The 24,962-nt window shown below is 51.1% G+C and overlaps 1 protein-coding gene across 2 annotated transcripts in view; it reads left to right on the top strand.

Moving 5' to 3' along the window:
• RUNX1 (RUNX family transcription factor 1) overlaps positions 1 to 24,962 on the top strand; it is a 253,508-nt gene that overhangs the window by 165,288 nt on the left and 63,258 nt on the right. For both annotated transcript variants that reach the window (XM_051833591.2, XM_051833590.2), the window contains exon 5: positions 16,963 to 17,067. In XM_051833591.2, coding sequence (XP_051689551.1) covers positions 16,963 to 17,067 — 105 coding nt within the window. The remainder of the gene's footprint in view (positions 1 to 16,962; positions 17,068 to 24,962) is intronic.

The following is a 24,962-nucleotide window of genomic DNA, read 5'->3' on the forward strand; positions in this document are numbered from 1 at the left end:
CGTCCAGAATCACGGCTCCCAACCTCGGGTTCAGCCTGCAACTGGGAAAACCTGCCTGTCCAGCTGTCACGGCCTTGCCGACTGCGCCACTGGCCCCTAAAAACACCGCAGGCCTCAGCAGCCTGCACCCTCTTCCTCCTCTTCCACGCCTTCCTATTACTCCCTGGCAGTTTAAACTTCACTCCAGGTATTTCTCACCCTTGGAATGCCTCTCCCTCTGATTTGGGATCTCTGTGGAAACTGACTGCTCCTCACAGGGGAGGAAGAGATAGCAACTCCCAGGAGGTGAGTTAGGGAGACCCACTGGACTCCAGAGAGCTCAGGAGCATGCAGGGGGTGGTTCTGAACAATCACAATTTTTTTTTTTTTTTTTTTTGGACAAGCAGAGTTAGACAGTGAGAGAGAGACAGAGAGAAAGGTCTTCCTTCCGTTGGTTCACCACCCCAAATGGCCGCTACGGCCGTCACTGAGCCAATCCGAAGCCAGGAGCCAGGTGCTTCTCCTGGTCTCCCATGGGGTGCAGGGCCCAAGCACTTGGGCCATCCTCCACTGCACTCCTGGGTCACAGCAGAGAGCTGGACTGGAAGAGGAGCAACCGGGACAGAATCCGGCGCCCCAACCGGGACTAGAACCCAGGGTGCTGGTGCCGCAGACGGAGGATTAGCCTAGTGAGCCGCGGCGCCGGCCAACAACTGAACAATCACATTCTTACCATGCGGCCTGGGACAATCAGTCACCTCCAGAAAATCCGAGTCCTGGGTCACAGTGAATTCTCCGGGTGAGGTTAATGAGCTCAGCGGTTTACAGCTGCAGTTGATGGAGATGCCATCTGTAGAGACGGCTGTTTTCTGGGCTATAAGAGAGTTATGCCCTGACTGCCACTGAGAGACAGTTAAGGAACGTTAGCAGGGAACTTTTGAATGCTCCGTCTCCACTGCAGCATCTAATCAGTCCATCAGTGAAGATGCCTTTAGTTATTCCAGGTTAGAGCCAAAGAAAGGACCTACCAGATAGATCATCAGCCACCCTGAAAAGGAGGGAAGAGAATCCACTGCAGATTTGCATCTGATTTTTTAAAGAATGTGATTTTTAATCTGCTGGGAACATCAGAGATAATTTTGAAAATCCTTTGAAAGCCTTTTCCCAAGGGGAAAACAAAATTCACATGTGTACTTATACGCCACCTTTCATGGGCAATTTCATTTTCCAAAGCTGCCCTGGACTTTCTGGGGATCCATAGATCTGTGAATTTAGAATTTTGCATTGATCACTATGCTAGCCAGAATGGATAACCAGACAACGAATGAGTAAGTGAACAAATAACGTAGACATTTTCCACCAACCCTGTGTAGTTTGGGTAACACCGGTTTTGGTTACAGCCAGGAGCGGGTTTACGTGATTAGAAGAGTAGATCCCATTCACACCGCTAGTCCAGGCCTGTGGATGGCCATCAGGGAGGGGCTCCATTCTGTCTCGGAGAGAACAGACGCTTCTTCCGTCCCCATGTCAGCCCCTGACTGCAGAGGCCAGCCCAGGAGACCAGGTGCTCTGTGGCCTCCCGGGGCCGGGTTGAATTTCTTGGTGGAGTTTGTGTTTATGTTGACCTCCCTGGCAACTTCAGTCTTGCCCACTTTCAAAATAGTACTCTTTCCCCCACACTTTTATAAAACGCGGTTCCTTCATTACGTTCTTGCCGTGGATGTCTTCCCAGACATAATATTTACCCTGTCCCAATCTGGGTTATTGCATATTTGTGTAATGTTGCTTACTTAAGGCATTTTCATTTTTGAGTTGTTTCACATTATTTGGGAAACAGTAGGAAGAGGCTGCTTTCCAGCTGTGTGGCGGGACTGGGGTTAAGCTGGAGAGAAGGTGCATTTAGCAAAAGGGAGACCAGGCCGAGATTCTAAACGACAAGCGATGTGTCTTTCTGTAGCGGGGTTTCCCGAGAACTGGTCTGAATGACTCAGAATATTACCATCGGATGCAAGTCATTCTGTGTTCCATCACGGATTCCCAGAGTCTGGGAGGAGACAAACACTGCCGACCCCAGAGCTGTCTCCTAGAGGACGTTCATGGTGGACACTGGCAATCCTATCTCCAGAGGATGCAAGGGAAAGACATGAGTTATCTTCAAACAGACTCTCCCATTTCCCCCTCTTTTTCTCAGCTGTTTAAGAGACAGTATACGGATGGGAAAAGGCCCAGGCTCGAGTACAGTCAGCCTCAGCTGGGCCTGGCAGAGCCGTCCTCTCGCTGGCAAGTGGAGAGCTTGAGTCTGTGGTCTGATGTGGAAATCACCTGCAGAGGTCAGATTTCTCGGTCTATCTTCCGGGAGCAGCCACAGTTTCTTCAAGCGAGTTGCTCCCTGCTCAGCCGAGAGCCTGGGGTGACCCGGCCGGCCGTGGCGAGAATCAAACAGAGGAGCTGACGTGTGCCTGCAACACATAGTTGCGTCGCTTGTCCCTTGGTGGTTTTCTTGCTGACTTTATGGAGTGCCGGGCACGGCGGATGGTGTCAGACAGCGCTTTGTCACTCATGTCATTGGTGTGAACGGTTATTTTACAACCGATGGGCAGAAAGAAGCCTTCCTCTCTCCGCCCACCCTCAGCCCCAGGCTCGCCAGCGGACTGCTTTTGGTGGCGTCCGCTCTCTCTGGTCGGGACGGAAGACTATCAATCAGCGAGTGCCTCCGAGAGAAATAATGGTTGAGTGATTTTCAGAGCTTCCTGTTTCGGCAGCAGGCATCATAGACATAAACAGTGACCCAGCCAACGGCTGCAGTGCTACTGTGGTTCCAATAAATCAGCCTCGTATTTTCTTTTTGTGCTGGTTGGCGAGAGGCAAGGGAGGCTATGGAGGAGACTGGTTATAGGAGAACATATTCTGTGTTTCTGTTTTTGTTTTTTAAATTTCTAAAGAAAAATTACTCGATGAAATGGGGAAACAGCCTGCTGGCTGGCGACTGTCTTCTTTCGCCGATGATTATAAAACCAGTCCAGATCAGCGAGGAGATGTTTATGAATAATCACGCATGGTCACCCTGGGTATGGGAGGGTTGATGCCAGGACCCTCGGCAGGTGCCAAGCTCCGGGTTGCTCAAGTCCCTTATAGAAAATGGTCTAGTATTTGCCTAGAAGCTGTGGGCTTCTGCCTGAATACTTTAAATCATCTCCAGGTTGCTGATATTATTACCTAACACGGTGTCAGTGCTAGGTACACGGTTGCTGCTCTGTGCGGTTCAGGTGAGAAAGCCAAGAAAGAAGTCTGTTCCTGTTTAGTGCGGCCTCCGTTTTCTCTAAATATTTTCAGTCCGTGGTCGGTTGAATCTGTGGATGCAGCACCCCTGGCTGGGGAGGGCTGACTGCTGTTTAGATGGAGAGACTCTGAAAGTTTGTTGACCTCTTCATTGGTGGGGTGTGTGTGTGTGTGTGTGCGCGCATCCCTGTTTCCATTTGGGGACTTCTTGCACCAAAGCGTCTTTGAGGACTAATAGCATCGTTCAGCTGAAGCCCGCATAAGGCAATTAACAGAAATTAATAAGTGAGCGGTATGGATTTAATGAGCTGCCTAGGAATGCTTTCAGATGTGCCAGTTTTATCAGCTCCCTGGCAGGGCGTGGCGGACTAGCCGCTGCTCCTCGGGGTTTGTGTTTATAAACAGGCATCCACGGATGCTGGCCCTGCCGGCTTCTGCCATCAGTGCCTCCCGCACACAGGAACCTGCTGTGCATTGAGAACAGAGTTAACGGTGATGTTCGTCTTGCCCCGCACCGATTCAGGATTCCAGCTCGTTGCCTGGCCCTTCTTAGCCTGCATCGGGCAGCACGGCCCATCCAGGAGCTGCACTTGATGTCACTGAAATTTCTCTGTGGGGGTGTCGAGTATTCAAGGGCCCATAAATGGTAGTGGAATCCCAGCCACTTTTCTTTTCTTTTCTTTTCTTTTCTTTTCTTTTCTTTTCTTTCTTTCTTTTTTTTTTTTTTTTTTTTTGACAGGCAGAGTAGACAGTGAGAGAGAGACAGAGAGAAAGGTCTTCCTTTGCTGTTGGTTCACCCTCCAATGGCCACTGTGGCTGGCGCACTGCGGCCGGTGCACCACGCTGATCCAATGGCAGAAGCCAGGTACTTATCCTGGTCTCCCATGGGGTGCAGGGCCCAAGCACTTGGGCCATCCTCCACTGCACTCCCGGGCCACAGCAGAGAGCTGGCCTGGAAGAGGGGCAACCAGGACAGAATCCGGCGCCCCGACCGGGACTAGAACCCGATGTGCTGGCACCGCAAGGCAGAGGATTAGCCTAGTGAGCCGCAGCGTCGGCCCCAGCCACTTTTCTGCCGCTTGGTTCAGAATGTGTCTGCTCTGATCTCGGGCGGAAGCTTTCATTCAGGGGCCGCTTAAATGGCTCCCCTCTCCAGGCAGATGTAAATAAATGTCCTGTTTGTGCTCAACATAGATGAATCCCCGCTTTTACTGGGTGCTTGAAGACCATCGGCAACAATACATGGGGGCTGGCCGAGCGGTTAGGGCACTGGTGAGGATGCCTGCCTCCCGCATCGGAGTGCCTGGGTTCAGATTCTGGCTCTGCACCTGACGGTAGTTCCCTGCTCGTGCAGACATGGGAGACAGCAGTGTCGGCTCCAGTAAAAGAATTCCTAGCACCCACCTGGGAGTCCTTGCTGGGATTCCCATCTTCAGCCAGTCCTGGCCAGTGGGACAATTTGGGGAATGAACTAGTGGATGGGAGTGCTCTGTCTTGTCTCCCTCTATTTCTCTGCTTCTCAAGTTATTATTGACTAATAATAATAATGAATAATAAATGAATAAATGGGCAGCATGAACTGCAGAACTATACCGTCTCCCCTTTCACTCACCTGACCCAAGGTAGCTCCGGTCCGGTTAGTGGGCGGGCTGGCCAGCACCCTCAGGGGTGGCGTGTGGCTCTGATTAGGTCATCTTACCAAGCAGAGGCCACTGCAGGCCTACGGGCAGCTGAGACTGTTGCTGTCTGTATGCTTTCGGATCTCAGCGGGCGGGACAAGGCGGGGTGCACCTGCTTTGGAGATGGAAGTTCTCTAGTTGCTCAAGGCATTGTTTGTGGTCCTTAACAGAAATTTTTCTCTCATTGTATTTGAGTTTATTGGATGACGTATAGTCAGCGTCAGTCGTATCTAGCCATCCATCCATCTAAAACCACACTCCTGTCACTGTAGGGCCACCTCTTTAAGAATGTCCTCTTGCTCTGGTCTTTCTGAAGCCCTGGGCAGGCCTTTTATTATCCGCTTGCCAATTTTGCTGATAGTCTTGTTCAGTGACTCTCAGCAGGTGGAGATTTTGACCTCAGGGAACATGTGGCAGTATCTGCAGACATTTTTGTTGTCAGCCCGGGGTCTAAGGCAGTGCTCCTTGTATCCAGTGCATACAGGCCAGCGATCTGTTAAACACCAGGATACCAGCAAGACCCAATCCAAAATGCCAATCACATGAGACAAAGAAATGCTCACCTTCCACCACGTTCCCAGCCCATAAGTATTTCTCTTATCCCTCTTCCCTAACGCTATCTGCCTCCCCACAATATTTTTGAAACTAGGCACAGAATAAAGCTAAAATTAGGAAAGTATTCCTACACATTGTAGGCTTTGAAACATGCTAGCATGCCAGTGTTCCTGATGCCAGAGCCATGCCTGGGCCGCACCTCTGTGGACCCCACCCAGCATCCCGGGCTCCCGCCATGTGGCTGCGGGAGCGGAGGCTGCCAGTGGCGAGGTGGAAGGTTCTCCCGCTGCAGCTGCTCCTGCGGGCAGGTCACAGGGACTGCAGAGATGAGCCAGTGCTCTCCTGGCCTCTCCCTGCTCTGCCCCAGACCCTTCAGCGGAGGGAACACCGACCTGCCAGCCCAGGAGCGTGCATTTACATAGTGGACGGTACCCACTTGACTTAAAAAGCATTAAAAGCAAGGTCCTGGTCTGTATCACTCACAGGACCTTCCAGACAACGTGCTGGGCCTTCTCCAAGAACAGTCCTGGGTTTGCTGCCTGCAGACTGGGTTTCCTGATGCCGGAAACAGATAAATGACTTCTTCTAGAACTTTCTTTCACTTGCCCCAATGTGCTAGTTTTGCTGCTACCTGTTTTCCTCTGAAATTCAGAGAAAAACACTTGGAAAATGAAAGTCGGAACGAGCTTCTACGCTGCCGGCTTGAGACCATGGCTGCTTTTCTTGCTTTTCTCTTTGTTGACTTTAATGACCCCTCATTTTCTGGCCCCCTGGATATACCTGCGTCCTTTGAAGCTCCCAAAGGAGACCAGCCAGGCTGCCCGTCCGCCGTGTGTCCCTGACTTGGGAGTAGTAGGAGTTAACTGCCCAAGCGGGAGTCCACAGGCAGGGTGGAGCCGGGGGCCCTGCGCTGCCAGGATGTGCTTGGGAGTGAAGGTCACTGGGGCAGAGCTTGAGAACAGCTGTGGCGTGCGAGGGCCCACCGCTCGGTAACGCAGACCCAAGCACAGAAAAGACCCAGCCCTTACCTAGAAAATCACTGTGGGGTATTCTCAGTGACTGTGATCAGTACCTGGTTAAATATCTGTGCATGAGTGACCGTGCCAGGATGGTGTCCACCCCAGGCAGAGGACAAGCCTGGGGGTTACTTCACGGACTTGGCCGCGGCCTCTGCTGGGAGGAGGATGTCTGAGCAGGGTTGTGCTGAACCTGAGGGCCTGCGCACAGTGTGACCTGGGGATGCTCCTGTGTGGTGTTCAGCATCGTGCTGGCCTCTACGCGATGACAGCCCTGGTTGTGACAACCGGCCACATCTGGAGATAGGGGCTGATGTCTGCTGGAAGGGGGCGGGACTCCGGCTTGGTTGGGAACCTAGACTTGGAGCTGTGTGTCCCTGAGCAAGTTGCTTGACCTGTCTGGGCCTGTGTGGGGAAGGTGTGCAGTGGATTGATTACCCGAGATAAGGCAAAGATGGGGGTCAGATGGGTGCAGGGAGCTTCCCCTGTGAGTATGCAGCAGACAGCAGCAACCACAGCGCTAGCCGCCGGCTTTTTCTGTGTCCGCAGGGATGCGTTTTCCAGGGGGCAGCATCCACCCTCGTCCTTCTCCCTCAGCACTGCGAAGTTCTGAGGCCTCGAAAGGGTTAGGCGAAGCAGGCTCTGATTTCAGATTAGCAATGGAAGAAACGAAATTAAATATGCACTGTGATTTGAAGCACTGCTTTTCATGGGAAAAGAAGTTCTCCCGACTTAGCCTTTCCAGCTCTTTTGTCCAAACATTAATGGCATGCAAATATTTATGATTCATACATGCCCCTTGTGATTCCCAATCGTATTTTCACAATAAACACTGTGCTTTGACAGTGAAGCAGAATAATCCCTTTGTCCTGGCTCTGGGCTACCCAGACGCGCCCGGCAGCGTCGTATTCTTCCTAAGCGGTCATTGGCGCCTCCACCCAAGTTTAGGGGCGGGTGATGGGAACGCCGCCACAGCTTGCCTGGGACCATCCGTAAGGCTGTCCATGGGAAACCATTCTTAAGGTCGCAGCGTGGCATTTTCATCAATGGCAAGCAAATATCCACGCACGTTTTTCCCCTCCTCTTTTGGCCATGTCCAAACCAAGAATTGATGAACCTGGCTGTGACTTGGAAAAGTATCTTGCAATTCTATCGTCCTGCATTCTGTCCGAATCCCTGGGGTCCAGAGAAGCGCACACACACACACACACACACACGTTGGAGATGATTCTGCAGATCCTCGCCTGGTAGCCTGGTGTAGTTTGAAGAACTGACGCTCTTACATGACTCAGATGTGCTGGCCTCAGTCTCTCCATCCGTACTTGGGCACAATAACACCTTCCATGTGCGCACCACTAAGGTATTAAGATGATAAAAGTGACATGAAGTATACACAAGTCTTCAGGACAAGAGCTATAACTCACTTTGCCATTGTTCGTCTTCCTACAGTGAGACTCCCCAAGGGAGAAGAGAGTAGGTTGACAGAGTGTGCGTTTCACTGAGTCAGAGTTAGGAATGATGCCTTTCTCACCGGCCACTCCTCAGTGGCGTGGGATTTATATCCCTTTCTCCTGCCAAGGACCTAGTGAAATGAGACTACCAGAAACACAGCAGGAATTTCACAAATACTCATAGATGTAAGCATGCAGAATAATATAATAATGTTAGCAGTTATTAGGCACTGAGCATGTAATGGTCATTCTGTTTCTGTATCCCACCCCGCCAAGATCACTCATTCATTCATTCATTCATCAGTTATGCCTTGTGCACCTGCTGTGTGCCAGGCACTGGGCTAGCATTCACGATACAGGGCTCCGCTGCAGAGAAGTCAGCCTATGGGAGGTAGTGAAGGGGGCGGGCAATCAGGCAGGCCATAGCTATGCTGAATGGCCAGAGGACCAAGGAAACAGCAGCCAGGCACATCCTGGTAAAGGCTCAGAGGGTCCCCTGGACAAGTTGTCACCCCTGTTGAGACCTGCAGGTGATGAGGGAGGCTACCCAGGTGGAGGCATCAAGAAGTGTGCCCAAGCACAGAAGGCAGAGCGGCGAGGAGCAGCCGGGCTGTGGAGCAGCAAGAGGCACTCCGGTGGGCCCCTGGGCTTCCTTGGGAGGGATGGGGGGTGGGGGCTGTGGGTCAGGACCTTGGAATCCACGCTGGGACCTTGCTCACAAGTGGGGCAACCGTCAACAGACATAAGCAGGCACTTCCTGTCACATGGAAGCACACTTGGAATGCAGTTTGGAGGATGAGGAGAATATTTGGAGGGTCCCCAGGGGACTTCCAGAGACAGAAAGCTCTTGCCGCTCCTTCCAGACAGCCACCGGCAGGTACACATCCGGTTAGCAGACTCCCATGCAGTAAGTGTCACTGCCCACCTCCGTCATGCCTCACCCTCAGCCTCCACACCCACCACCCCTCCTCCTGCCTGCAGGACCTGGGGCGCAGGAGCCCAGGACCCCAAGGCTGCCTTCCCTTCAGAATGCCCACCTCTGGGACCCCTGAGCATGTGCCTCCAGCGGTGCTGAGCTGTGTGTGTGTGGCACTGGGCTGCAGGCCTAGCCAGGGCCAGGAGTGGGCCAGCCCTGGGAGGTCACTGTGGCCTCTTGCCCTGGGTGGCCCAAGCCTGAGTCTGCAGCCAGCTGAATGGGTGCGGACTGGGGTTTTGGGGTTTGCCAGCCAGAGAGTTCTCCTGGATGGAAGAAAGAGCAGCAGGTGTGGCCTTGGCTAAAGAGGACTGAGTTCCATCTTGGGCATGTTTGGGCTAAAACTTGGCTCCTCCATTGAGATACTGGAGAGCTGATAGCAGATGAAATAAAAGCGCAGATGGGAAATAGGAAATCTAGGGACAAGACAGGCAGAATCACGTGAGAGCACCATGGAGCTCTGGGCATTAGATGGAGTGGTCGTCCCTGGGTGTCTGCGGGCATCCACCCCTGCCACATAGACCAGAGTCCAAGGATTTCCCAAGTCTCTGAGATAAAATGGCTTAGTATTCACATATAACCAATACAGTGCGTTATTCTTCAGATCATCCCTAGAGTACGTACCTAATACGGTGCGAATGCTATGGAAAGACTTGTTATACTGCACCATTTAGGTGATACTGGCTAGAGAGAAGTTTGCATTTGGTCAGTACAGATGCAATTTTCTTCTGAATATTTCTGGTCTGCACTTGGTTGACTCCATGGATGTAAAACCTGTGGATGCAGAAGCCAGCTGTGTCCTTGTGCAGAAAAGGGGTCTCCCTCCATTCCTTCTCCGACCTGTCCTCCCACTGCCTGCAGCTGGGCAGCCCAAGCTACACACACACACACACACACACACCCCTCGGAAAAAGCAGGGCTCCCTTTCCAAGACATCACGGAGAGCCGGCTGGGCACTGGAATGCTTGCTAGAGAATTCATTGATGCATTTATCAAAGTTTTTTTAAAAAAATTTACCTTGGATCAGAAGATACAAAGATAAATAAAATGCTGTCTCCTGTCCTCAAACAACTCATTTTCATAGAACACCTCAAGACACACTGCTTTGCATGCCTTTGATTTTCCCAAGTAAAACAGCTATGTTTCAGATCACACAGCATTCCAAGCAGACGCTATTCTATGGTGAATTTACGGTCTGCACTGTTAGCGCCTGACTCGCAGTCTGCCTCCGGAGGGCTGTCCTTGTGCCTGCAGCTTGGGCGTTCAGCCTGCGTTTTGCCAGTGTAGATGCGGTGCAACTGGCGCTAGCTAGTACAAAGCTAGTACGAAGAACTTTGCCCACAAGTGTTTGGGCACCAACAGCTTCATTTGATGAAATGTAGGCGATTCTGTACCATCTGAAACATCTTTACTTTGTTGAGCAATCCCAAAATAAATTACTTATACAGCGCCTCGGTCAAAAATAGCGGTGAGTGTTTGGGTAAGGAAATAGAAGAGGAGCAACAGCGTGGATTTTGACTGTGAGGTTGTTCCAGTGGAAAAGTGAAAAATCAAAAAGATCTTGTGAGAAATACACACCATGCAGATCACCCCTGGGATCCGAAGGTGTGTTCATTTTAAGACTTCATTCTCGGTGATCAAAATTAGACCCGCCGTACACTGTAGTCAAGGAGAAATCTCCCTGCAACCTTTCAGAAATCTTGGGGGATTTCCTGAATTTGCAAAGAGCAGAATTTGAGCCGTTCCCGGTTCTCCTAGTCGACAAAGGCTGCATTTTTTCTTTTTTTCTTTTTTTTTCTTTTCACCCTCTCCTGTGTGTTTGAAGTTTTTTGCACAGCGGCTTTCCGGCCCAGGTCCACGCGCCGATGGATGGCACTGTGGGTGCCTTTCCTAAGGAGCCTACCCCCAGGGGCAGACGGGCCCTTTGCGTGCAGCCTGCCTGTGCGTGACAGAGGGCAAGTTTCACATCCCCTGAAACTGGCCCAGAAAGGAGAAGATGACTCACTCCCCACACTGACTTCAAGGAGAGGGACAGACACAGAGGCCCCTGAGGAGCCAATGCAGGCGCAGGCGGGCTGCTGCCGCAGGCCCATGCTAGCCAGGCTCAGTGACAATAAGAGCGAGACAGTCACCCCCAGATGCGGATCAACAAAGGAGGGTGCTGCTGTGATGTCACTGAACCCAAACTTGTTATTTTTTTTTCAGTATATTTCTTTTATTTATTTGTTTTATTTAAAAGAGAAAGGCCAAGAGATCCCATCGGCTGGTTTACTCCCCCACAAGCCCACCAAGGCTGGGGCTGGGCCAGGCCAGTGCTGGGAGCCGGGACCTGGGAGATAGGCATCAGCAGAAAGCTGGAGAGGGGAGCAGGGCTAAGACTTGAACCATGCGCTCTGATGTAGGATGCAGGGGTCCCGAGCGGCATCTTGACAGCTGCGCCAAACACCTGCTGCGCCCCGAGCCTGAACTTTCAATATGGGATCCCACACCTGGGGGAGAAGCGGTCTTGATGCTCCTCTTGTTTCTTTGCGCTTTACTCCTCACCCTCAGGCCTTAGGGGAGCAGTGTGCATGCTCACAGCTTCCCAGATGTGGCGAGGAAGTGGGGTGCGTGCTGTCAAGAGTTCACCAGCCTGGGGCTGTGGACATCAGGAGCTGGCCACACTAGAGCCGTGGGCCCGGGCCTCATAGCCACCTCGCCTTAGGGACTGTGTCACCAGAGCAAGTGCCCAGGGGGACTCACCCTGTGACCTTCTTCCCAACTAAATAAAGCAGCTAGTCTTTCGCACTGGCTTTTGGATGGACAAACTGGCGTCGAGGGCGACGACACATGTTGCAGTGGCCTGGCTTGTTTATACAGCGGATCAGTCAGGCACAGTTGTGCCCCACAAAGGTCGCCAGCTGGCGGGCCAGGAGGCAACTTGAACTTGAAGCTCAAGCTGAACTTGGGCCTTGTGGCAGCTCCATCACCTGCCGAGGGCATACACATCTCCCACCCGCAGACCTCAGTGGCTACTTTAGCCTCAGTTCCTCTTCACAGGATCTCCTAGAATGCTGATCTTTGTGGAATCATGTTTATCATGTCTTTAATGATCTTTTTTTTTAATTTCTACAAATAATTAATTGTATATAGTTGAAAGGGAGAGAGATAGAGAGACAGACAGACAGACAAATCTCCCAAAACCAGTGTCATTACCCAAATGCCCCCAACATCCAGGGCTGAGCGAGGCCAAATCTAGAAACTAAACTCCATCCAGGTCTCTTACGTGGGTGGCAGGAACCCAGCTACTTGAGCCAATATTTAAGAGCTTGCTCAGAGCCCTGTTTCATTTGGCCTGCCTCACAGCACTATGAGATGGAAGGACAGTTACTGCTATCATTTTACAAATAACAAAGCCAAGGGCCCAGAATGGTTAAGTAACTTAGCCAAGGTCACACAGCCAGCAAGCGGTAGAACGTGTGTACATCAACTTGCGCTCCACCCTGTTAGCTGTCACCCCAGGCATTTCCATCCACACGGGATTTTATGATCAAATTCTAATCTCTTGTTGCCCCCATGCCTAAGTCAAGACCACCCTCTGTGCCCTGCTTCTTCCCACGTTCTCATGCAGTCCTAGTGCCTGTGTTTCCAAACAGCAGCCCTCCTGGAAGCCACTCCCTGGTCAGCAGCAACGCTGCTTTGTGGTCAGCATGTCCCCCTTTAAGCCTTGGTCACTTCCGCTGCGACTCTCCCAGCAGGTCCGCTGGGATGCTTTTGCCAGCCCCCTCTGGAGCTGGGAGTATGGGGTCAGCTCCTGGGTCACCTGTGCACTGACCAAGCCCTCTGTTGGCCTCCAGGAACCCCGGCCAGTGCATGCCTCCGGCAGCGCAGAGACTCCATCCTGGCTGCAGGCCCCACGTTATTTCTCTCTGTGGCCGCCCGGCCCCTTTGTTATCCAGCAGCTCTGTCCTCCCCTGCTCTGCCCTGACTCCCTACCCTTCTGGCTACAGCTTGCAGAGACAAACACTTGAGAGTCTTTCACTCTCCACACCCACGTGCTTCAGATACCAGGGCCCATCGGTCATTGTAATTTGGCTAATAACTCGGGTGCTCCGGGCTGCAGCGCCCACTTCTTTCTGCAGGTGCTGGCCAGCAAGGGCTGTGTCTTGGCAGCCATGGGCAGGGCGGGGCAGAGGGCAGAGCCCACGGCTCCTGCGGGAGGGAATCAGGCAGACGTGCCCAGTGGCTAACTACAGCCCTTTGCCAAGGCCACTGCCGGGTCTGGCAGGAAGAAGACAGGAGGAGAAAAGCAAAGCTCTCACATAGTGAAAAACTGTCCACACACCTGTGAGAAAAAGCCACCACTCCGTCGATAAGATAGGAAGCAGATGTCCTTGTGCACCAAGCCGTAAACAAGAGCCCATTGTGAGGGAGACAGCAGAACAGCTCCTCCTTGGTGAGCCGTGTTCCTGGGGTGAAAATGACCCAAACAGGAGCTCCTGCTGGCTGGGCACTTGTTGTGGTCGCACAGAAAATGATAGGCAGAAAGGAGCAGGCAGATAATTTTGAGCCATGAGTTCCCAGATACTCAGGTTGGCTGAATCTGACTTCTGGTTACGGAGGCCAGTCTGTGGTTAACAAGAGGACATCCCAAGTTCAAAGTCAGCTCAGCAAGGAACTGCCTTGTAGCCCTCAGTGTTGCAGTGAGCTCCTGAGTATGGTTTGTGGACGTGAAGTCACAGGGACAGTTCCCCTCTGGGGGGCAGTGGTACGCGTAGTGCCCCTGTCGGACGCCCGGTGTTGATGCCACTCGTTTGCAGGTGGTTATGACCTTGGTGACAAAAGTGTCAGCAACAGTGGGCACGGAGATGTGAGTTCCGCTGTATATGCGAGCTGTGTGACTTTGGGAGAACTACTTCTCTGAGCTTTTGCTTTGTCACCTATTAATCAAAGACAATAAAATCCATCTTGTAAGATTGTGGTGAGGACCCAGTGCCATCGGATAGGGGAAAGGGTTTGAACCGTGGGACGCTCTACACAGACCTATAAATGCCAGTCCTGTGAGCACGGCCGTGCTTTGTTGTCGTTCAGAGAGCTGTGCCTGGGCTGGTTGTGGAGGGGAACCGCAGGAGCAGCCCGAGAGCCCCAGCGGCACAGATGCCCGAGGGGCAACTGCCACTCACAGTGCTGTGACCGGAGCTGAGACGGCATGTGGGATCTGGACTGGGTTGTCTAGTGTTGCCCCCAAATTCATCTAAGCCTAGCATCACAGAATATGACCCCACTGAGAAATAGGCTCTCTGCAGATAGGGTCAAGTGAAGGCAAGGTCAGACCGGATTCGAACGGCCCGAAGCCCAAGGACTGGTGTCCTGGATGGAGAGGGGGAGCTGGCAGACGGATGCAGGGACTGGAGAGGAGCATCATGGGTTGCTGGTGACCACTGGAAGCTGCAGGAGGCCAGGAAGGCCCCTCCCCAAGAGCGTGCAGAGGGAGCCAGGCCCCGCTGATGCTGATCTTCGGGCCTCCAGGACTGGGAGAGAACGCATGTCTGTTGTGCGGGCCGCCTAGTACATGGTGATTTATAGCAGCAGCTTCAGAAATGTTTTTCGTGAGCTATCAAGTGCTGAAGCCGTGGGTACCAGAGGAGAGGCTCAGGGGATGCCCACAGACCCGCAGGGGGTGCGGAGCCACCCCCCACCGATGCCTTCTCAGAGGGAGGTGCACAGTCAGAGCTGAAAGTGACCCTTTAGGCATCCTAAAAGCCCCTCGTCTTTCAGGACCAGGATACAGACCTGGAAGGAGAGGTGTAGCCACTCCTATAGGAACTCACATCTTCCACCCCAGAGCAGCCAGAAAGCAAATCGCCATGGTCAGCACGGCACTGGCTGCACCTTGAAGGCAGGAAGACTCAGGCTGGGGCAGAGGTGCCGTCCAGGGCGAGGGCTTTCTCAGCCTTGGCGTTATGGGGACAACCCCCCGGACTCCAGGTGGAGACAGCAGGCTGCCTGCGAGCTTGTGGGGTGGTTGGTCCGCCAGCAGAGGACCACGTGGATGCGGCTGCCCCCAGGCCGCGGCTGCCTCTGCTCCTTGGGCTGCTCTTAGCCTGACAGTGAGTAGCTCAGTGCCTCTCTACTAAGTGCCTTACTCGTCTCTTTCTGCACCTGCTGGGCCTCTTCCACTGCTACTTCAGCCAGAGTCCCAGGTGGGAAGCCAGCTGGGAACCTCTGCAGAGGGCAAATCCTAAAGGTTTCAGGGGAGACAGGCAGACCGTGGGGAAGATGCATGGTGGCACAGGGCCTGCTGGGGGCCCCCAGGACCCCGCCCCCAGCATGCAACCCCCTCCCCCTACAATGCATCCTTGCTGGGTGCATTAGATGCATCAGAGCAGCCTGTGAGAAGCAGGCTCCCTCCTCTGACCGCTGTCTGATCTTTCTGTCTCAGACTTAGGGACAAAGTGTGAACTCCTGGGGCTTCCCTGCAGGGCAGTCGCTGGCTGCTGTGGCCGAAGATGTTTGCCTTGAGCATTCTGCCTTAGCCTTCTCTCCTTTAAAGCAGGAGTGACAGTGGGAAGTACTCTGTTCTAAGTTGAGGAAGAATGGTAATCGGAGTTTTAGAGCGACGTATGGGTTTTGGAAGGCGTGGATGTGCATGTGTTTTCCTAGCTTTTATTTTCATCTCATGCTGTGTGAGTAAGAAGTGACACTGTGTAGGGGCCGCCGTCGTGGCTCACTTGGTTAATCCTCCGCCTGCAGTGCTGGCATCCCATATGGGCGCCACTTCTAGTCCCGGTTACTCCTCTTGTAGTCCAGCTCTCTGCTGTGGCCCAGGAGTGCAGTGAAAGATGGCCCAAAGTGCTTGGGCCTCTGCACCCACGTGGGAGACCAGGAAGAAGCACCTGGCTCCTGGCTTTAGATCGGCATTTGGGGAGTGAACCAATGGAAGGAAGACCTTTCTCTCTGTCTCTTTCTCTTACTGTCTAACTCTATCTGTCAAATTAAAAAAAAAAAAAGTGACACTGTGTGAATTGAAGAACTACTACATTGATGCAGGATTGAACATCATTCTTAGTCAGATGTTGGGATCCTGAGCACCAGAGGAGAGAAATAATGAACATACGCACTTTTGAGTACCATGCCCAGATACCGTTCTGTTTCCACTCATATTAGCTCATTTAGTGTTCCCTAAAATATGAGGTAGGAACCGTCACGTGTACCCATCTTCCAGGCAAGGACACCAAGGCTTGCTTGCTGAAACCTAAACCCAAGAGTCCATTTTCTTAACCACTTGGCCAAGAATAATTTTTTTGAATTATTAAAAATGTACAATAAAGCCACACTCCCCTTTCGTGAGTATATATAAGAAAGGTTTGCATGAAATCTAGATTTAAGGATGTGGAACTGAGACTCAGTAAGTACTCTTATATTAAATTATTAACGTGCAGTATATTATTGAACCTCCGTCTGTCAGTTCTATATCCTTAAATTCCTGTATCGACGATACATCGTGTTCTGACCAGTCCTGTGAGCGTCTCTAGTAATTTCTGGCTGTTGAAACTTAAAATCAGTCAGCAATTATTGGTATTATTTTACAATGCCGAGAGAATAATTCCAATTTAGCCTGTCTTCAGACTGAGAAACTTGCCTTTGCTAATCTCCCGAGGTAGATGCCAAGCGGATGGCTGTGCTTTCTTGCACTCCAACCCCAGCTTGAGGGAGGAGGGTGGGCGGTGGGGCTGAGGGAGGAGGTGGGGGGTAGCAGCCCACCTGACTCTATGCATCCCTGGAGTCTTGACTTGAAAGAAAATACGTTAGCATCTCTCCTGATCCCGTGCTGTTGATTGATGATTAAACTAAAGCCATATAACTTGCGAAGTGTCCTGTCTGGACAAACAGCATAGGTGTGCATTCCAGGCAGGAAGCAGACCCAGGCCCCAGGGCGTCGCTGACACCTTTCCAGTTTGAGGGCCAGCAAGCCACCGCGAAGCGCCGGTTCCCTGGCAGAATTATTCAGGCTGCCACCCCATTCCTTGTTTGCTTTTGTGTCCCCACAGGGAAGAGCTTCACGCTGACCATCACCGTCTTCACAAACCCGCCGCAAGTCGCCACCTACCACAGGGCCATCAAAATCACAGTGGACGGACCCCGGGAACCTCGAAGTAAGTGGGTGCCCCCTCTGGGCTGGCGTGTTCACAGTCCCCGGGTCTACCCTCACTTCCTCAAAGCAACAGGAGCAGACACAGACAGTGAATGGAGGAGTGGCCGGGCACAGGGGCAGCCAAAAAAATTTTTAAAAAAAGGCCTGAGGGTCAGTGTGGACCATCCATGCTAGCCTTGTATTAATTTGGTTAGGCTAGAGGTACAAAGCTATGGAAATAACCCTTTTTCTTCCTGTGGCACAGATGAAAATCTTATTATGGGATTGTTTAAAATAGAGAACGGGAGGGTACAAGAGTGCCGGGGCGGGGGGGGGGGGGGGGGCAGTAAATATAGAAAGATGGTACCAAAAAAAAAAAAAAAGTTGCTGTGAGGAAAGCTTTTAAAAAAGGAGAGGGGTTGTTTAGTCTGCAGGAGAGATGTCTTCCCGGTGACTTAATGGCTATCTTTGCATAAACACAAGAGCCACATGCTTTTCCAGACACACACGCTGCCCCAGGACCTGAGGCTGGGCTGCAGCCCCAGGTCTGTGGGGCTGACGCGAGTGCTGGCCTGGCACCTGCAGGCCTCCGTGGAAAACTGCTGTTCTCGCTGCTGGACGCATGCAGTGTTTCTCCTGCTGCTCCCCGGAAGCTGAGATGGGCGAGGCAAGGGCTTCCGATGGAGCAGTTGAGGATCTGGGCTCTGGGGGCTAACGAGTAGAGTTCCTAAGACTTCTTCCGCAAGCCGCGGCGCCGCTCTGAACCTCAGCATCCGCCCGCTGCAAGATGAGGGTATAAAGGAGAGCTTTTGGGGAGAGGCAGTGCCACAGTGCCGGACCCTGGTGCAGAGGAGCTCAGGGGATGGTAAGGATCCCAGTAGACCATACCACCCAACCCTGTCTCTGGCTGCTGCTCCAGCGTCCCCAGACGACTTTCTCATACGGGGAAGTGTAAGGTGGCCCCGGGGGTACGGCCCTCCATGGCCACCTTGTCATCCCTTCCTGCCGCCCTGGCCACAACCTTGTACCATCTCGGTCGCCTCCTGAACCATTCTCCTTGCTGTTTCTGCTTTCCTGATGCCCCTGGGTGGATAAAAGGCCAGCAGAGGCAGAGCCCCACTGGACGCTGTTTTCCATGGCGGGAGGAGCTTCAGAAAGTTCATGGAAAACACATTCTACAAAAATAAAAACTAGGCATGGGTTTCAAAATTTGGGGCACTGAAATTTCGGAATTTTTCAGAACTTTCTGACTTCCCCTCCTAGGGTCCCCTTGTCAACATTTGCTGTACTTAGCAACTCCCTCCACTTTGGCTTCGTGCTTCCCCAGGAGACCCACTTAGCTAGCTAGCTTGCTTCCTTCCTTCCTTCCTTTCTTTTTTTAAAGATGCATCTATTTATTTGAAAGGCACAGTTACACACACACACACACACAGAGAGAGAGAGAGAGAGACAGGTCGATCTTCCATCTGCTGATTCACTCCCCAAATGACCTCAACATCCAGGGCTGGGCTAGGCCAAAGCCAGGAGCCTGGAGCTTCATCTGGGTCTCCCACATGCGGGGCCAGAGCCAGATATTTGGGCCATCATCCACTACTTTCCGAGGTACATTGGAGGGCAGCTAGATAGAAAAAGGAGCAGCCAGAACTTGAACCGGTGCCGATAGGGGATGCCGGCAGCGCAGGCAGCAGACTACCTGCTGTGCCACAGTGCCGGCCCCCAGCTTTTTCTTTCTAAGCCCACTGAGTGTTTCTTTCTATGCTCAAAGTTGGGACACTCTGCGCCTGGGAACATCTGCTGGTTCTTGCTGTGTGAGCAGCAGGCCGTGAGCACAGGACCACGCAGGGACCACAGAACCCAGGAAGTGTCTGGGGCGCCACAGCAGGAAGGGTCGAAGACTAAAGAGTGACAGTGGCCCGGCATAAAGCATAACCCGAGCACCAGGGGGCCTTTGCTGTCCTCCGAGGACCACGGAGGAAGCAGGCTTCAAGGACAGCATGGCTCAGGGTTGCAGGGAGGCAGTGGCGAGGTGCAAGAAAGTTGACGCTGAGGGTTGTTAAACTGCGAGAAAGGCTCACCACGAGGCGGTAGAATCCCTGCCTTTGAAAAGAGCACAGCCGTCTCTCGGGTGGTGCAAAATGCAAAAGCATAAAGCCTCTGGCCCCTCGATGGCCGTGCTCTGTCCGCTCTCTCTCAGGCATGGAAACGGCTGGTTTTTGCCTCCCGGCCAGCATCTCCTGTGACAGTCAGAGAGCTAACGGGGCTGGCCGGGCCTCAGAAAACAAGTGGTGGCTATTCTGACGTTTAAGAACTGGCAGTCAGCAGGGGAAATGCATGGACCGTGGATGTGATGGCAATGGCCTGCCTGTTATATACAGTTTACTCTGCCCCTGCTGTTTTATGACTTAAGAAAACAGCCGTTTCGGGGAAGGGCCCCTTGAACAGACAGAAGAGAGTTGCTCCAAAGAGGCACCTATTTTCACAAAGTCCTCCCTGCCAAGAGGCATCTGGAGTCTAGGGAAGAATTAACTGGGTGGAAATAAGTGTAAGTGTGATATAAAGAGGCGTTAAAGCCCCAGCTGTGAGTCTTGTGTTTCACAAGAGACTTCTAGAAACAAGTCAAATGCATGCAGACTCCTGGGTGACGGGCAATGCTGACTTTTCTGTTCCTCCTTCCAGGCAAGGGTGGGCCAGCACTGCTCACTTTGTGTTTTTATTTTATTTTGTTTGATTATCTGGGAGACAGAGAAAGAGATGGACAGACTGACAGAGAGAACTCCCAGATGCCTGCATGCATTGGCCTGGACTGTGTCAGGCTGAAGCTGGGAGCCATGAACTCCATCCAAGTCTCCCATGTGGGTGGCATAGGATCCAATTACTTGAACCAACACCTGCTGCCTCCCAGGATCCACATTAGCAGGAAGCTGGAGTGGGAGCATTACTGGGACTAGAACCCAGGCACTCTGATGTGGGAATGTAGCATCTCAACCTTAGCCACTAAGCTAAACATCCGTCCTGTGCTTCTCTCTTCTTCTCCTTTGAACGTCTTGAGTCTTGCTTCTGGCTTGTCTTTGCTCATAGCTGCTGGCCCATGTCGTGCTATAGTACCCTGCAAGAAAACCAAGACACCCAGACAGGGTCAAAAACCTATAAGCTTCCGAGTCTCTTCCATGATTAGGGTTCTTTGGATTCTGGGTGATTCTGGCAAAATGGCCTTGGCATCACCAAGTCAAATAGTTTCATGACATCAAAGACTATGAAAGCTAGTAGGGACCTGAGAAAGCTTTAGGACAGCTGCCTCTAAGATAAGGGAGAACAGTCTGAGAGAAATGGAAAAATTTGCCTGGGTTTTAAAGAAATAGCTGTTGGTGAAGCCAGAAATGAGATAATGAGTTCCTATATCTCATACTGGACTCTTATGTATCCATCTGTCCATCCATGCATTTGTCTGTTAATGTCTACATCCATATCATATTGTCCTGTAGATCCTCAATTATACTCTCTGATTAGGACCTCAGTATACTCACATTTGAAGTGGGGTGTTGGCTTACATGGCTCCTAGAGGATTGTCTAAAAAGGATAAATGGTAGCCTTCAACTTGAAATATGTATGCAAAAGGCCAGAGATAAAACTTCACTCATTTGACTTGTCCTTCAGATAGCTAAGTAAGTGACTATGAAGACAAAACTGCCCCAGCCAGTCTGTTGATCATTCTGATGGGATAACTTGACACTTCTCTGCCCACCTCCCCTCTTCCCAGTGGTGCAGCTGGAGCAAAAAGTGTATTGCCAAGAGAATTAAAAGTAGTTTTTATTTCAGATGGATATTTGCTCTTTTACAGTCTCTGTCCTGTCAAAAATTGCCTTTTTCACATACCACGGGATTTTTTTTTGATATCTCAAGCCAGTATAGAAATTATTAATTGCTGTAAAATTAAATTTATTGTGGAGAAAGAGCACTGTTCTCTGCCTGGAATCAGTTCAGGCAGGCAGCAATGAGGGATCTCTTTTCAGTTGGTAGGTAGGATGCCTACTAGCTTGTTAACATAGTAAAAGGTAGTTAAAACATAAAAGATAACAGCGAAAGGATTCTTTAGGAAAATGACATTTCAGAGTTGTTCTATGTTTGGTATTCCTGAAGCTCTAATGAAAAACCCCAGCTATCAGTAATTTGGGAGACTACCTGGTAACACTAAGAGACCCAAGCACACCCTCCGCAGAGAATGCAATAAATAGTTTGAATGTATAGAATTGGTTCAGTGCCCCAGGGGACAGTACTTTGCTGACAGGAGATTGAGGACAGTAGACAGTCTGGTCTTGTCACCCACCCATGTGCACTGGACAGCCATCTCCTGTCCAGTCAGGGCCCTGTTATGTGGGGGACACTGAGAAACCAAGTTGAAAATTGACCACTTCCGGGGTGATTTCTGCCCTTGAGTTAAAAGGATCCTCCAGGCAACTGTGACCTCCTTGAGCTCCTGAGGTTCATGATAACAGACAGACAGACGGAGTCATTCCTTGAATACCTGGGTGCTTTCTGGGCCACTCGCCTTCTTGCTGACTAATACGAGGTAAAGTTAAAATAGGCCCACTGAAGGGCCTCTTTATTAGTTGCTTTTTAAGTACTTTCTTGAGATTATGTCACATGAATGTAATTTTCTTCCATGACTTTGAATATAAATAGCAAGTCTACTACATACACAGTTATCCCTTGGTGTGTGTGAGGCATTGGTTTTAAGATTTTTTTCCCTTGGATACCAAAATCCATGATTGCTCACATCTCTCCTACAAACTGGGTACTTTTTGCTTATGGCCTATGCATACCCAGATGTAGACATTAAATCATCTCTAGATCCCTTGTAATACCTAGTACAAGGTCACTGCTATATAAATAGCTGTTGGACTGTGTTGTTTAAGGAATAATGACGAAGAAAAAAGCCTGTGCATGTTCAGAACAGGTGTGGTTTTTCCTGGGTGTTTTCCATCCATGGTTGTTTGAATTTGTGGGTGCAGAACCCAAAGATATGGAGGGGTGACTGCATACGAAGCAGTATCTTTATCTATGCCAAGAAATGCCTGTGAGGCACCTGTAAACTTAGGGTGATAATGAGCTTAAAAATACTTGAAATTAAGATCATCAAAAAGGTGTGGGATGAACATCATGTCTATAGATTGATCTTTTGATTAATATTAGTTGTTTTCAAAAGTATCATTTTCTCCTAATGGTCCAAGCGCCTGATAATAATAATAGCTAGCATTGGGTGCTATTAATCAGTTGCCCATGCTGTCAAAAGTGCTTCATGCATATTAATTTATATAATCTTTGAAAGAACAGGTAAGGAAATTGAAGCAAAAAGAAATTGAGCAACTGGCCCTAGGCCATACAACTAGGAAGCCAGAATTTAAACGAAGCAGTCCAGACACTGGAATCCACAGGCACCAGTGTCTGTGCTTAAGAACTGCGCTGACTGCTATTTGAGCTTCATTGTATTTTAATTCTTCTATTTTTTATTAGGAGAGTTTATCAATAAAGGGCTGCTTCACGTACAATTTTCTTCAAAGAGCAGTGCGGTGTAGTTTTGGTGGCCATCATGTTTGTCACTGACGGAAGCAAATCAGCATGTTCCCCTGGGCCGGGCTGCAAAGAAATACCCGCCTGGAGAATCCTAGCACACAGCCATGGCCATGCGGATCACACGTGCAGTTGGTTCTGCACCTGTCACCAGGGTCTGCTTGGGAGCCTGGCTTCGGTGGGGACCTCAACCATGGGCGGTGCACAGCATGAACCTCTCCCTCCCTCTGGGGTTGGCCTGTAGGAAAGATGAGTAAGGTGACAAAAGTGACCACCAGGGCAGCCATCTGAGTCCAGATGGCCCTGCAGCAAAGGGTGTCCTAGGGGCCCACTTGCGTGGTGTACTGGGAGAATTCTGTCACTCTTGGCTCTCCGCTGACTACTGTAACTCTGGAAGGGTTGCCGGATCGGAGGCCCCAGGACTGTAATCAACAGTCCAGTCACGTTGTTCACTGGGAGCTGCTTCGGGCATACTTTCCAGATCCTGAGTGGGGATCTACTCAATCCCATCACCCTGGGATCCCTCAAATCTCGGATTTTGAACTTTAGTTCCTTCTAGGTGAAATCTCAGTTCACCAGGAACAAGGAAATCATCCCTCCCTCCCTTCCGCCCTCCCTCCCTCCTTCTTTCCCTCCCTCCCAAACGCAAAGTAGGAGAAAGACGGTCCATGTTAGGCTATGATAGAAACTCTAGGGAAATATTCCCAGGTACTTTAACTCTTGCTGTGATGAGCTCCCCAGCTATCTGAAGACTTGGTCAAAGCCCATTTTAAAGCGTTACTAACATTTAAGCCTAGGCCGGCGCCGCAGCTCACTAGGCTAATCCTCCACCTTACGGCGCCGGCACACCGGGTTCTAGTCCCGGTCGGGACGCCGGATTCTGTCCTGGTTGCCCCTCTTCCAGGCCAGCTCTCTGCTGTGGCCAGGGAGTACAGTGGAGGATGGCCCAAGTGCTTGGGCCCTGCACCCCATGGGAGACCAGGAGAAGCACCTGGCTCCTGCCATCGGATCAGCGTGGTGCGCCGGCCGCAGCGTGCCGGCTGCGGCGGCCATTGGAGGGTGAACCAACGGCAAAGGAAGACCTTTCTCTCTGTCTCTCTCTCTCACTGTCCACTCTGCCTGTCAAAAAAAAAAAAAAAAAAAAACCAGTTAAGCCTAAACGCTCCCAGTGGATATTAGAATCTCGTCCTGTTTATCATGTGTAGCAGTGTCAGAGTAGACCAAGAAGGGGACCGAGGTGCGTGAGGATTCCCCTGACACTGGACTTCAGGCTGAGGTCAGGACAGATCGCTGGCTAAAGGGGCAGTGACCCTGAAGGGATTATGCTTCCGAAGCAAGAGGTCGTCTGATGTATCTCAGAGTGAGTTGGGGCCTGTGAAGTCTTGGACACTTTTTTTTTTTTAAGTGACATTTGTATTGTTGTAGAATAGAAAGGAGTTGCTGCCAGGTGCCAGTGAGAACACAAAAGAAATTATCTAGGCAACTTCTCGGTCTCGTGCTGGGGCAGAAAGGAGAGGAGAGACGCGGAGTGGAACTTCAACCATCGCTTTCGATTTCCCCTTCCATCTGGACCATAGCAAAATCCTATCACTGTTTTGAATGCCGCAACAGTGCAGTTGAGATCTCAATTACATGTTACAGTCCTCGTTAGAATTTATTATATGATGTGCTAAAGGGAAAAAATCCTGTCTGCGTTTAGGCTTCCGCCTCTTAAGCTTCAAACGTGTACAGAGATTTCTGGATCCTGAACTCAGGGACCTGGGTTCTCACACTGGCGCCACCAGACCTGTGGGTGTGAACTCAGGCTATTATCTTAAGTACCTTAGTCCTCATTTTCCTCTTCTGCAGAACCAGGCAATGGAACGAGATAATCTCTAAATTAATTCCCACTCAAAAGGGGTAACAAAATATTGTCAGCAGAATTCAGCCGTGGGTTCCCCCAAGGCCCCGAATGCCTTCCCTGGGCCACCCTGCGTTACATTAGACAAATCCACATGCACCCAGCTTGTATATTAGGGATTACTTTTTTACTGTGAGTTTTTTGAAAGAGCTCTATAGTTAGCATGTTTAAATTCTCTGGCTGTGCCTAGCTTGTTTAATTTATTGCAGCCCCGATTTCTCTGCCATCAGCATGTGAGTACAGCCAGGGCTTGAGGTCCCTGTTTCAGCACTTGCCACCTTTGTGGGTGCCGATACGGGGTGGGGAGCCTCTGTAAAACACAGACTGTTGCCTGCTGGCATCACGGGACCGTGAGGCCAAATGCGACGGTCTTTGTGAAGCGTTCGAACTGTACCTGGCTCAGAGTAAGTGCTGGGAAGAGGTCATCTATTGTCCGCATTATGTCTTGG

This window comes from Oryctolagus cuniculus, chromosome 4 (genome assembly GCF_964237555.1).
Source record: "Oryctolagus cuniculus chromosome 4, mOryCun1.1, whole genome shotgun sequence".
In the NCBI taxonomy this organism is placed as follows: domain Eukaryota; kingdom Metazoa; phylum Chordata; class Mammalia; order Lagomorpha; family Leporidae; genus Oryctolagus; species Oryctolagus cuniculus.